Source organism: Sinocyclocheilus grahami, unplaced genomic scaffold (assembly GCF_001515645.1).
Source record: "Sinocyclocheilus grahami isolate Dianchi unplaced genomic scaffold, SAMN03320097.WGS_v1.1 scaffold367.1, whole genome shotgun sequence".
Taxonomy (NCBI): domain Eukaryota; kingdom Metazoa; phylum Chordata; class Actinopteri; order Cypriniformes; family Cyprinidae; genus Sinocyclocheilus; species Sinocyclocheilus grahami.
Window position 1 is genome coordinate 742496 of NW_015505546.1, and position 12759 is coordinate 755254.

The 12759-nt window shown below is 40.9% G+C and overlaps 1 protein-coding gene across 1 annotated transcript in view; it reads left to right on the forward strand.

Moving 5' to 3' along the window:
- The window catches only part of LOC107549254 (non-muscle caldesmon-like), a 42841-nt gene that overhangs the window by 24523 nt on the left and 5559 nt on the right, over window positions 1-12759 (forward strand). Inside the window, exons 9-14 of the mRNA XM_016230266.1 lie at window positions 3657-3694; window positions 9508-9589; window positions 10025-10165; window positions 10959-11054; window positions 12276-12368; window positions 12476-12589. Of these exons, the coding sequence (XP_016085752.1) occupies window positions 3657-3694; window positions 9508-9589; window positions 10025-10165; window positions 10959-11054; window positions 12276-12368; window positions 12476-12589 (564 nt within the window). The remainder of the gene's footprint in view (window positions 1-3656; window positions 3695-9507; window positions 9590-10024; window positions 10166-10958; window positions 11055-12275; window positions 12369-12475; window positions 12590-12759) is intronic.

Consider the following 12759-nt stretch of genomic DNA (forward strand, 5'->3'; position numbering starts at 1 on the left):
TCATATAAAAAAAGTAAAACATTTCCAGCAGCTAAATTCAAATCTGCGTTCGCTGGCTGGCACAGAGACACACACGTTTTTAAAGCACTGCGCATTATAACCAATCCCATTCTATTATGTTGAGTTTATAAATACAAAGACCAATCAGAGGCGTTCAGATGAGTCAATGCTGAAACACGCTGTTTCGTCACTGCCCGTGCTGGCTGACTGAAATCTCTGGCTAATTATCTCATCAGAAACAACATGTACGAATGTAAGTAAGATATTAACTTCACAGTGTAAACAGCTTTAGAGATTGTTATGGGAGTTTTTGAGAGTGCTTGAATTCGCTGGACTGAAGTGAAAATATTCTTTGATAGTGTAAACGTTCTTTGCTCTCTTTTTGTACAATGAAAGTGTTATAGGCTAATTAGTAACTTACTATGTTTTTATTAACTTCACATTAAATACAAAGTCAGTCGTATTAAATATATTTAATGGTATGACACCATATCTGGTACTTAAGTAAAAAGACAAATTTTTATGCAAAGTTAATAGATTAATACTATTAGGCTACTTTACTAGAGAACTAACATAATCTATAAAGGTGCAAAATGCATTTACTTGCACATATTTGAGAATCGAGATATTTCATGATATATTTTGGGAATATAAAAAAATAAAACCCCTGCTGAATAAAACATTAGACACCATTAGAAAATTTGTAATGGTTTTACTGGCTCTAATGGAACTTGTATTGGTTTTAAGGGAAACTGTAATGGACCCTGTTGGCCTCTATTGGTAATAGGTTGCATTCTATTGGTGGCTTGATAAAACCAACAAATCCTAATGGAATATGTCCCAAAACACACTACAGAAAACCTTTTTTAATGGTTAAAAATAGATGGTTTGTAATGTTATTTGTTGTGGAAATCTTTAAAATTTTCTGTGATGGTTTTATTTTTTATTATTTTTTCAGTAGAGACATAAGCCTATATCTGTTTGTGGCTGCTGTGTGTCATGAGAGTCCAAGCATGAGAGCCCCCCCCAGCCCAAATTTGTCAAATAAATTAAACATGATGAAACATTCATTTTAGTTGAAATTGTTATAGATTACATCTACATTGCAGCGATACATGACATGGTGAAAAATGACTGAATGAATAATAGGCTACTTAAAGTAGTTTAAGGTGAATTTTAAAATTGTGCCCCCTAAAAGCACAAGTGGCCCCTGTCTGCCCCCGCCCCCCCAGTTACTGTGGTCTAGAACCGCCCCTGTTCGCACCACAGGAACTAGGAACGTATTTAGTTCTAGGAACTCCATTTGGGGGAACTAATTTAGCTCCTACTTCAGAGTAGGGTCTAAAACAGTTCTATAGGAACTCTATAGGCCTCGAAGATAACACTACAAGTTGTCAATTGTGTGTTTACATTCCATTTCCATTTTCACAAAACCCACGACATGCAACAAAAACAGCTCCAAACACAGCGTCCTCTATTCACCGGTTGTTGATGTTTGTAAATGCCACGGATAAAGACATCACGGTCAGCCACTTCAGAGTTCCTGCTGCCGGTGCAAATACAACCAGTAAAATGGCCCGAAGGAGAAACTGGTTGTCTAGGAATGACCCTGCTGGCTAGTTCCTGAGTTCCTTAATGGTACACTTTTAAAAATAAAGGTTCTTTATACTGGCATCAATGGTTCCATGAGGAACCTTTAACATCCATGGAAACTTTCCATCCACAAAAGGTTATTTTGATTAATTAAATGTTCTTCACACTACACTCTTAAAAATTAAGGTTGCAAAAGTGGGTTTTATGATGCCATAGAAGAACCATTTTAGGTTCTGCAAACAACCTTTCAGCGAACAGTTCTTAAAAGAACATTTTAAAAATCTAAAGAACCCTTTCCACTATAAACAACATTTGTGCAGTGGAAAGGTTCCATAGATGTTAAACTTTCTTCATGGAACCATCAATGCCAATAAGGTACCTTTATGTTTATATGAGTGCAAGAAAAAAAAAGTTCTTCTGAGAACTGCTAACAGAAAGATTATATGAAGGTTAAATGGTTCTTCTATTGGATCACTATGAAACATCTGGAAACTTTTTTTTTAAAGAGGACCTTTTTTGTACAACCTAGAAATCAATCACAACAAATAAGCATTTCTAAGACATTGAAGAATTTTGACAAATAATCCTGTTCTTTTTTTTTCAAATGTTTTTTTTTACAGAATACAAGCTCCATTTTATTTAGTAAGTTGCTTATGCTCATTGTGCTGTGAACAAACCCACATGTTTGCAGTGTATAAGTGGTTGAACACATCTTAGGTCAAGTAACAAGCATGCATATTCATATATTGGTCTTCAGATAAGGATTACAGGAATATTCCAGGTTCAGAACAAATTAACATGTTTTTGAATAGTACATAAAATAATTATGACCTGTATTTTAGTAAAAACAAACAAATAAAAGATAAATAATAATAATAATAATAACTTGGTAATTACATTTCATGTCATTAGAACCTCACTTTGCAACTTGGAATATTCCTTTAAATTGATTTAATTTATTTTAGGGCATGTTTTTATTTATTTAGTTTAACAACCAAAACTGCTTGACAAGTGTAATTTGTTTATTTGCTGCACTTGCTTTCCATTGTGTGAAAAGATCTGTGGTTTTATATATGCACTTATAGGACTTTCATTATTGTACATCTTGAAAATATTAATTCTGACTAATTTTTCCATTTCTTGAAGATGTTTCACCACTCGTTTGAGTGATTTCAACAGTTCAGACAACTGGCAAGTTACATGACATTCTGTGATTTTTGAGCATTTGCATAGACACATTCATTAATGAACTGCCTAAATTTCCTAAAAACATAACATACATAAATGGAAACACCATAATGGTCGATTCATAACCAGTGGTGCTTAAGGCACAACAACAAATAAACCCCTAGTCATAACAAGAGACCAAAATATTGGAGAGAGTTGTAGAATAGATAACGTATCGGTTACTTGTGTAACCCTCGTTCCCTGAAGGAGGGAACGGAGACGTTACGTCAGTCGTGACTGACGAATTTGGGATCTCGCCCGAGTGTAAACTAAACAAGCCAATGACAGTTGGCGTGCGTGTTTCGCCATGCGCACCCCGCCCCGCAGCGCGGGTATAAAAGGAGAGCACGTGCAAACGCACATCAGTTTTTCGCTGAGGAGCCGAGACTACGCGCCCCGGCCGTACAGCGGTGGTACAGCAACTGTGGCGACGGAACGTAACGTCTCCGTTCCCTCCTTCAGGGAACGAGGGTTACACAAGTAACCGAGGAGACAACTGCACAACAGCGATGGCAGAGAACGACTGCTAGGGAAAGACATGGGCATACCGTGAGGGGAGCCATACCGTGGAAGATTACACATGTGGGATCGCCCGAAGGGAGAATCACTACACACGGGCACCTAGCCCAGCACAAGGGCTGACCTTGGGCATGCACACGAGTGCTGAGCACGCCTGACCGCGGAGGGTGCGGGAGGAAATTCAACAGGGTTCGCCATGTGGGACTGAACTGAGAAGCAGAAAAGCGCACGTATCCGGTCCTTAGAGGGGAATGGCGCAGCAAGCGTGATCGACACCGAGCGGGTCCAGCATTACTGCCTACCTGAGGTGAGTACACAAGAGGACACGGGCTCTACACAGAGATTATAGAATCTCGCAAACGTGTTAGGCGTCGCCCAGCCGGCAGCTCTACAGATGTCTGCTATCGAGGCGCCCCGTGCCAATGCCCAAGAAAATGCCACTCCTCTCGTAGAGTAAGCTCTCACTCCGAGGGGGCACGGTAACCATTGGGCCTGGTAAGCCAAGACTATAGGGGGCAGCGCTTGCAAGTTCACCACCTGATCCGTAAAAGGGGTGGTGGGAACTTTGGGCACATATCCAGGCCGGGGTCTCAGGACAACGTGAGAGTTACCCGTTCCGAATTCTAGGCACGAATCGTCGACCGAAAATGCCTGCAGGTCCCCTACCCTCTTGACCGAGGCCAATGCGGTGAGCCAGTGGCGGAACAGAAACAAATGGGAACAAAAGATTCTCCACCCGGCCCTCCTCCGGGGGAAGGAGTGGTGCGGTCACCATCTCCTGAAGAGCAGGATCCAAGAGCTCCGGGTCGCCTGGTAGCAGCGATTTGAAGCGGCGCAGAGCCAGCCATACTGCTTGCAAATCGAGGCAATTGATATGCCCCTGCAGTCGGAGCCCCGACCAGAGCCCCGCAGCTGTATTCCCATTGAACATGGCACCCCAGCCCCTGGCAGAGGCATCTGTTGACACAACAACATGCCTGGATACTTGCCCAAGGGACACCCCTGTCCGAAGAAAGGCAAGATCTGCCCACGGGCTGAAGGTCTGACGGCAGAATGGGGTGACAGGAACCCGGTAAGTGCCGTGTCGACATGCCCATCTCGGGACCCGGTCGTGAAGCCAACGCTGAAGCGGTCTCATATGAAGCAACCCGAGCGGCGTGACAGCGGTTGCGGATGCCATATGCCCCAGGAGCCTATGAAACTGTTTCAGTGGAACCGCCGTCTTGCGCTGGAAGGACCCCAGGTAGTTCAGCATCGACTGTGCACGCTCTACTGAGAGACGTGCTGAGAGGTTGACCGAGTCCAGCTCCATGCCGAGAAAAGTGATCCTCTGCACTGGGGAGAGTTTGCTCTTTTCCCAGTAGACCCTGAGGTCGACCGCTGTGAACCAATCGAAAGGACGGACGCATTGAAAGATGCGTTTCTGCATCAACGTCCTGAACGGGAGCTTGTGAAGGGCCCGGTTCAGCACGCGCAGGTCCAGGATTGGTCGTAACCCACCGCCTTTCTTGGGTACGATGAAGTATGGGCTGTAAAAACCTGACCTCATCTCGGCTGGAGGGACCGGCTGTATTGCATCCTTCGACAGCAGGACCACGATCTCTGCACGCAAGACAGGAACATCCCTGTCCAGCACAAAGGAGAACCGAATGCCCCTGAACTTGGGAGGGTGCCGGGCGAATTGAATCGCATAGCCGAGTCTGATGGTTCAAATGAGCCAGCGAGACGGCCTGGCGAGCACTAACCAGGCCCCCAGTGACCGAACAAGCGGGACTAGGGAAACCACCGACGTACCCGCAGTGGGGCAGCGCCGTGGAACACAGGGACCCAACCCGGGAGGCCGTGCATCCCAGGATGGGGTCTGAGTGCACGGCGCGCCACTTACCTGGCTCCACGGCTGGGCAGGGGGCTCGTGAGGAGGCATAGCGTCCTTGAACCGAACCCTGCTGCCCATTGGCGAAGGGAGAGGGGGTAGCCAGTGGCGGAACAGAAAAAACCCGCAACAAAGGTTTCTCCACCCGGCCCTCCGCCGGGGGAAGGAGTGCAGAGCTGCATAGCAATAGCGCGCTCGACTGGTGGGGATGTCCACATACCCTTGGGCTGCCCCACCGTAGAGGGTGGTGAGGACGGAGGAGGCACCAAGTCTGTTTCGGGCAGAAAAAGGTGCCTTCCAAGAATTAGTAACCTCCTCATGCACTTCCGGGAAGAATGGAACCGGAGGCGGCTGCCGACGACCGGCCTGCGCCCCCAGGAACCAATCATCCAGCCTCGAGCGTTCGGGAGAAGGAGGAGGCCTCCAGTGCAGCCCGACACTCTCTGGGGCCCGGGAAAGCATAGCGGTCAGCTCTGGATCTGACTCGGGCAACGCCACTCTTCCTGACGGAGGCAGCGCAGCCGAATCCTCATCTCCAGAGCCTAGCTCGCCCTCCGATGCAGCGATCGACATCCTGTCATCCGCCTGTGCTCCGCACAAGATGCTGGACCCCGCCCTGTCCGAGGATCCAGCACACTCGTTCGGGAACACCAGGTGGTGCGACATGCTAGAGAAATGAGAGGCCCGCGGAGACGTACACAACGGGGAAGCTCTCACCATGTTTAATGAGGAGGTATCTAGACCGCAACATCGCGATGGTCAAGTTCCCGCACTGAGAACATGACTCATCCCTGAGCTCTGCTTCATCGTGCTGTAAGCCCAGGCACGAGACACAGTGATCATGACCATCAGATGAAGCCAGGAAGCGACCACATCCAGAAACGCACAAGCGGGAAGCCATCTTTAAAAAGACGCCCGTCGTTCGTGGAGCTCTTTTAGATGTTTGCTCTTTTAGGAAAAAAAGGAAACACTCTTTTACAGAGAGCGCTGAAGCACCCAGGGGAGGTCGCGGCGAGACCGCAGAATGGCAGCTGCAGCACACCGAAGATGAGCAGCACTGAATGGCAACCCCCGCTGATGCGCCGTAACACCAACGCTAGGCTGTTTCTTTACAGACACTCGCGGAGATTCGTCCTATTAGAAGGCCCCGCCCCGAAGCGAAAAGCTGATGTGCGTTTGCACGTGCTCTCCTTTTATACCTGCGCTGCGGGGCGGGGTGCGCCTGGCGAAACACGCATGCCAACTGTCATTGGCTTGTTTAGTTTACACTCGAAGGTGATTGGGCTCTCGGGCGAGATCCCAAATTCGTCAGTCACGACTGACGTAACGTCGAACGTAACTGACTGAAAGGGAACTACCTAGTAACCAACCAAAACATCTTAACAACAGCTTAAGCGATGCACTGGCAACCAACTACACAGCATGATGACGTTGAGGTTTGCATGGTTCTGCAGACTCTTTAATGTCAAAGGGGATTTGTCTCTAGTCAAATCTTATCAACACAAATAAAATAAAATTACTCAGGCCCTCATGTCATGAGCTAAGCAAAGCTGGAATTTATAGTTAATCTGGCTTTTATCCACTGGTACCCAAGGTCAATCAATCCATAAAGATGCAGAACATAGTGTGAGGAGCACAAAACCTGGACACCTGGGCAAAGAAAAAACAAGTAATATAATACCATCTTCCTACAAGATCTGAAGTGACCATATCTGATCATCTTGAACCTTTATGGAAAGGTCTTGAAGACAATGCAGATGTACACATCCTAAACAACAGGAGGTGTTTCTTCTTGAATTGTGCAATTCCTCTCAAGAGTGCAAAGACTACAAATGAAGCCCCAGTCCCTGCTATTAAGTTTATTGTATCTATTCCTTGTGTTTATCCACTCCTATGATATAGCATTTTATCTACCCAAAATATCAAATCGACTCTGTAATGGCTTAATAATATATATATATATATATATATATATATATATATATATACCCTCACAGCCACACAAAACCTTGAAAGAAAGCTGGTGTTTTCATTAGAATTTAATAAGGCTGTCAGTTTAACATGTTAACTTAATTAGTTATGAAAAAATAATGCGACTAAAATATTTTAACGCAGTTAACGCACTGGCTCTGCCCCCAGACCTGTACGTCATCTTACATTTCATATAGTTGACTGTTGACAAAAATTATGCAGGGTAACAACAAAGTTGTTAGGGTAATAAATAAAGTTATGCTCTAAAATTCAAGATATTGGTGCAAAGAATTAGTTTTTGTCTCATATTTATATCATACAATATCACACGAGCAGGGAGAGCAGTATTGCTGATTCTGTCTCGAATATCATGAGTGATGAGTTTAAATGTGATTTTTTTTTACAACAGTTCAGTAAATAAATTGATATTGTGTTATATTGTGTTTTTGCTCAATGTAGCAGAGAACATATTAACTTTAAAGCCATAGCAGAATTGTTGTGCATCTCCAAGCAACACAGCGGTGTTTAGTTTCTGAATGAATCCAAGTTTTAAACGAATTATGTGAACCAATGATTCAAAGGCCCATTTATAAAGAGAGCCTATCCCCTTGTTCAAATACCCACTCTTGCCATCTTTGCACTTGACTAGTTATATGACCAATAAAATGTGCAACACTTTGTTTTTCTACCAAATTATATGTAAAATCTAATTATTAAATTATTTAACTTACACTGGAAAGGTTTAGTGACCTCTCGCAAGATCTCGGCAAAAAGTATCACGTTTTATTTCCAAAACATGATGCATGATGGGCTACACTAAGCTTTGAATAGCACTCCGTAGTGGTATTCAAGATAGTGTGGATTTAGTGTGCGTTAAGGGCACTGCGCTATGGCATTTTAAAGACCTGAGACAGTATTTGGGCAAGGCAATTTACTTCATTCCTGAATGAATCAGCCTTTGAACGAATTGAATGAATGAATGACTCATAAAGACATTTAGCTCCACCTACTGGCAGATTAAGTTTCTTATTTAGAGTATCTTTTCATTAAAAAATAAAAAATAAAAACATTAAAGGGATAGTTCACCAAAAATTAAAATTCTGTCATCATTTACACACCCTCTTGTTGTTTCAAACCTTTCTTTTGGGCAACACAAAAGAAGGTATTTTGAAGACTGTTGGTAACAAACCAATGACCAGTTTTCTCAAATTATATTCTTTTATGTTTCATAGTTTTTGTTAGGCCGTTGTACATACATTTTTATGTGTAATAAATTACATGTTGAATCAAATAAAATATTTCTTTCTAAAGCTACAATTTGTAATGTCTAATTGATACTTTCCCATTTAACACAAAAATAGCTTTAAATAATCTTGTAATTAATTAGATTCATGTCATGTAATATATATATATATATATATATATATATATATATATATATATATATATATATAATATATATCATTCATCAACATAAAATTAGTAATACGACTCAGCAAATGAGAAAGTGCATAATCTACTTGACATTCTTGGCCTCAGTGTGTTTGCAATAAATGGCAGATTCTTGAAAAAAACTTACAAGTATGTTGGCAAAATGGCTGTTGACTAAAAGTAAATATTGACATGGTGGCATAGGTCACTGTAATACTTTGTAAGTCCATTGCCTTGTCAGCAATGATTTATGGGTCGGCTAACTTTAACCAGATGTGGAGTGTACACTTTTCCTGATGTCTGCTAAGATATTATGTTGGATACAAACACAAATTAGACTTATCTATACATACAAAACATTCAGAACACTATGTGAAATACTACTAGTACTACTACTACTACTAATAAAAAGCTATGTATTTTGATTTGTTACTTTTTTGGTAAATGTCATGTTAGATGGTTGCAATTTTGTAGGTTTTTAAAATGTAAATATATGTATTGTTACGATATATGGTAGCCTTACAAAAATTATAAGATTGAGCATAATTTAATGCATTTTGCCTGTTCATTTTAGTATTACTACTATTATAGTATTTGTTTATATAAATATATTTATATGAAGATTTTCAATTTTGATTAATTTTGTAATGTGCTTTTGTCATTTTTCTTATTTTTTTGTATTTCTATATACTATATATTCCCAAATACAATATGCTTTATTTTTATTTCAGTTTTAGTAAGGTTAGTACTTCTAACTTTTACTTATCTTATTATTTTATAAGTTTTTCAGCTAATATGGATTTTGCATTTTAAAACTTTGCATATTTTTAAAACTTTTTTTTTGTAATTAACAAAACGACACTGGTTCATATGAATCTTTGTTTCGAAAACAGTAACAGTTTCAAGAAGACCCAGAGACCCGTACTTCTGCCCAAGATTGATGACAAACTGGAACAATACACTCATGCAATTGAGGTTCAATTGTCTTATATCTTGTTATGTTATGCTTTTTATGTATTATGTTAATCTGTAGTCAGTGTGGACAGTAAATTCTTATTTTATTATCTAATGCCTGGTTTAAGAATGATCTCTTAGTCAAACCATTATTTTGAGAAATCAGGCCTGTCTCTGGCAGCATTTAAAGGGGTCATATGATGCGATTTCAAGTTTTCCTTTCTCTTTGGAGTGTTACAAGTTGATTGTGCATAGATAAGATCCCTGAAGTTGCAAAGACTAAAGTCTTAAAACCAAAGAGATATTCAGATGGATCAGATGGTTTATATTTAGAGTAATTCAATGGGATCTCTTTTTGTACCGCCTCCTAAGAGTCTTTTGCTACATTTGCAATATTTCTTTAGAAACAATTAATCGCTCTGACTCACTGAGCCTAACGGTCTTAATGGGTTGCAGATCTCCTCTAAAGACGCAAAATTGACTAAGTCAGCAGCAGTTGACATGCCCAGTGTCTCTGCTCCGGTGACGTCCAAAAAAAACCTGTTTGAAGCAGGAGAGGCCTGGAGTCAAAGCAGCCCGAAAGGAACACCTTTGAAGGTCAGAAATCAGATTTCATTTCATTCATTGACTCACACCAAAAAAAAAAAACTCGGTTATCACTCACTTACCTTCATGTTGTTTCAGAAAAACAAACATTTTGAATATTGTACTGGTCGTTCTTACAAAGGGTGCTAAAACTTTCAAGCATGATACAATCATAAAAATCGTCTCGGGTTACTTATGTAACCATGGTTCCCTGAGCGCCGGCCAAACAAGTTGGTGTTTTTTCAATGTAGGCTTCAGACACGGGTCACGACGAGGCGTTCCCCATAGCGACCCCTAGAGGACGCAGTTCGAAGTTCCACGAAAGGGAAGCTCTGTGTTCTGTACTTCAAGTCTTTATGGGAGTAATAGGAAATCAGCTGTTTCATATCACCCCTTTAAATATTATGAGGGAAAACAGTGATGTCAGCGCACTTCTATTATTGCTTTGAATGAGTCTCAGATTGCGCAAGTTTGGAGGTCAAGCGGTGGCTCCAGCGGCGGCAGCGTGAGATATGTCATGTAGTCATGTAGTGTGGAACAACATCTGCTCTTTACACCTTCACATTCACACCCACACTATCGGTTTGCCAGAGTCTGACACACATGAACAACCATCAATGGGAAGCTCTTGTGTAGGAATTCTTTGGAAATGTTTGCCAGATCAATCATAACCTTATGAATTGTGCTTCACCGCTCCATCAACATATAAAGCCAAAACTAAAACATACAAAAAAGAAAATCAGTTAGATTATTTGTAATTCAGTTTTGTTATACATGCTGTTCTGTAACGGTTTTATATTTTTAGGATACAGACTGTGTGAAAGTGGGTGTAGCAAACCTGATCAACCATTGGGTGAAAGGTCCAGAAGGCGGGAACAGACACTCCCTTTCCACACCATCTGTAAGTCTATTAATGAACCTTGAAAATCTTTAAATTGTAACCAATGTGCTGGGGAGAGATACATGTATTTGTTCCATGGTGTAATGGAGAAATTAACTAATAATTTCATTGGCATATTTTTTGAAAGACCGAGACTGCCATTTCTGTGTAGAACAGATGTGTTAATTTACATGTAGTAAAAAAATGAATATATATACAGTGAAATAACAAAAAGGTACATTTATGTTGCCCTCTTGTGGTAGAATGAGCTACTGCATCTTCAATTATTTTCCGGAAAAAAAAAAAAAAAAACGAAGTTAATCAATCATCATGTCCGGTAAACCGCAATGTTCTTTGATGTGTGTATGTGGTTTATAATGTTAGCGGTTAAGGTCTGAAGAAAAAACCTTAAGATCATCACATCCAGATGTAATGAACATTGTTTCTATGAAACATAAGAGCTTTTGAAGACCAGAAAAAGGCTACATGATTGAATTTCATTTTTGAATCATTGAGTGATAACAGGTTTTGAACATCTGGTTTATATCAAATAAATAGTTCACCCAAAGTCGTTTACACACCCTCAAGTTGTTCCAAATAATTTTGATTTACTTATTGTGGAAAACAAAAGGACTAATTCTGAAGACTGTGCTGGTTTCTCTTTTTCATGCAATTGCAACGAATGTGGACTGAAGCTTTTGAGTTTCTAAAAGAACAACAAAAAAAGCACCATTAAAAGTAATTTATACTACTTCTACACTATATTCCAAGTCTTCTGAAATAATTCAATAACTTTTTTTGTGAGAAACTGAGAAATTTCAATGAAATCAATGAGTTTGTTAATCCGGTTGACAATATCAACCTTAATGACTCAAAGAATCCGGCTAATCTGGTTCTTGAGTTCAACTCAATGACCCAATGGTCAATGGTCTAGTCCAGCGGTGGTGAACTCCGGTCCTGGTCACAGTTCAGTTACTCCAACCCTAATTAAAACCTGCCTGTAGCTTCCTAGCAACCCTTCAGACATTGATTAGCTTGTTCAGGTGTGTTTGATTAGGGTTGAAGCAAAACTCTGCAGGGCTGCGGCGCTCCAGGACCGACGTTCGTCACCCCTGGTCTAGTCAGTTAATCAGTGAAAAATGACTTAGATTTCAGGTCAACATAAAAGGATATTGGGGTACAACAGCAGATTTAGGAAAATAAAGTAATTCTTAACAAATGCTCTCTAATGTATATTTCCAGGATGTTAAACCTGGAGATGTTCTGCAGAAAAAGAACATGTGGGAAATTGTTGGAGAAGGTTCTGCAGGAGAGAGGTCAGGACTGGGAGGAAAGGTAAATAAATCTTGTACTGATAAACCTTAAAATGATTTTAAAAGTTAAATGAATCTCTTGCTTAATGCCACTCTCATTATTTCTTCTACTCACCTTTTATATTGTAGGCCTCCTCCTCGGGTAAACGGTACAAGTTTGTTGTGACAGGCCATGGAAAATACGAGAAGATTTCCACTGATGGTGATCATTACAGTGTCTACCCGAATGGAAAAACAAGTGAGGTGCTTTCTTCTATTTTACATAGTTTAAAGCTAACAAAACAGTTCACATGTACATTAGTTTGTTTAATGAGTAAAAGTAAAAGAGCTTAAAATGTTTCTTTAAATAAAAAATGCCAAAAACAACAACAATATGGATACATGGTCTTGATGCCTTTTTGCAGGCCAACAAA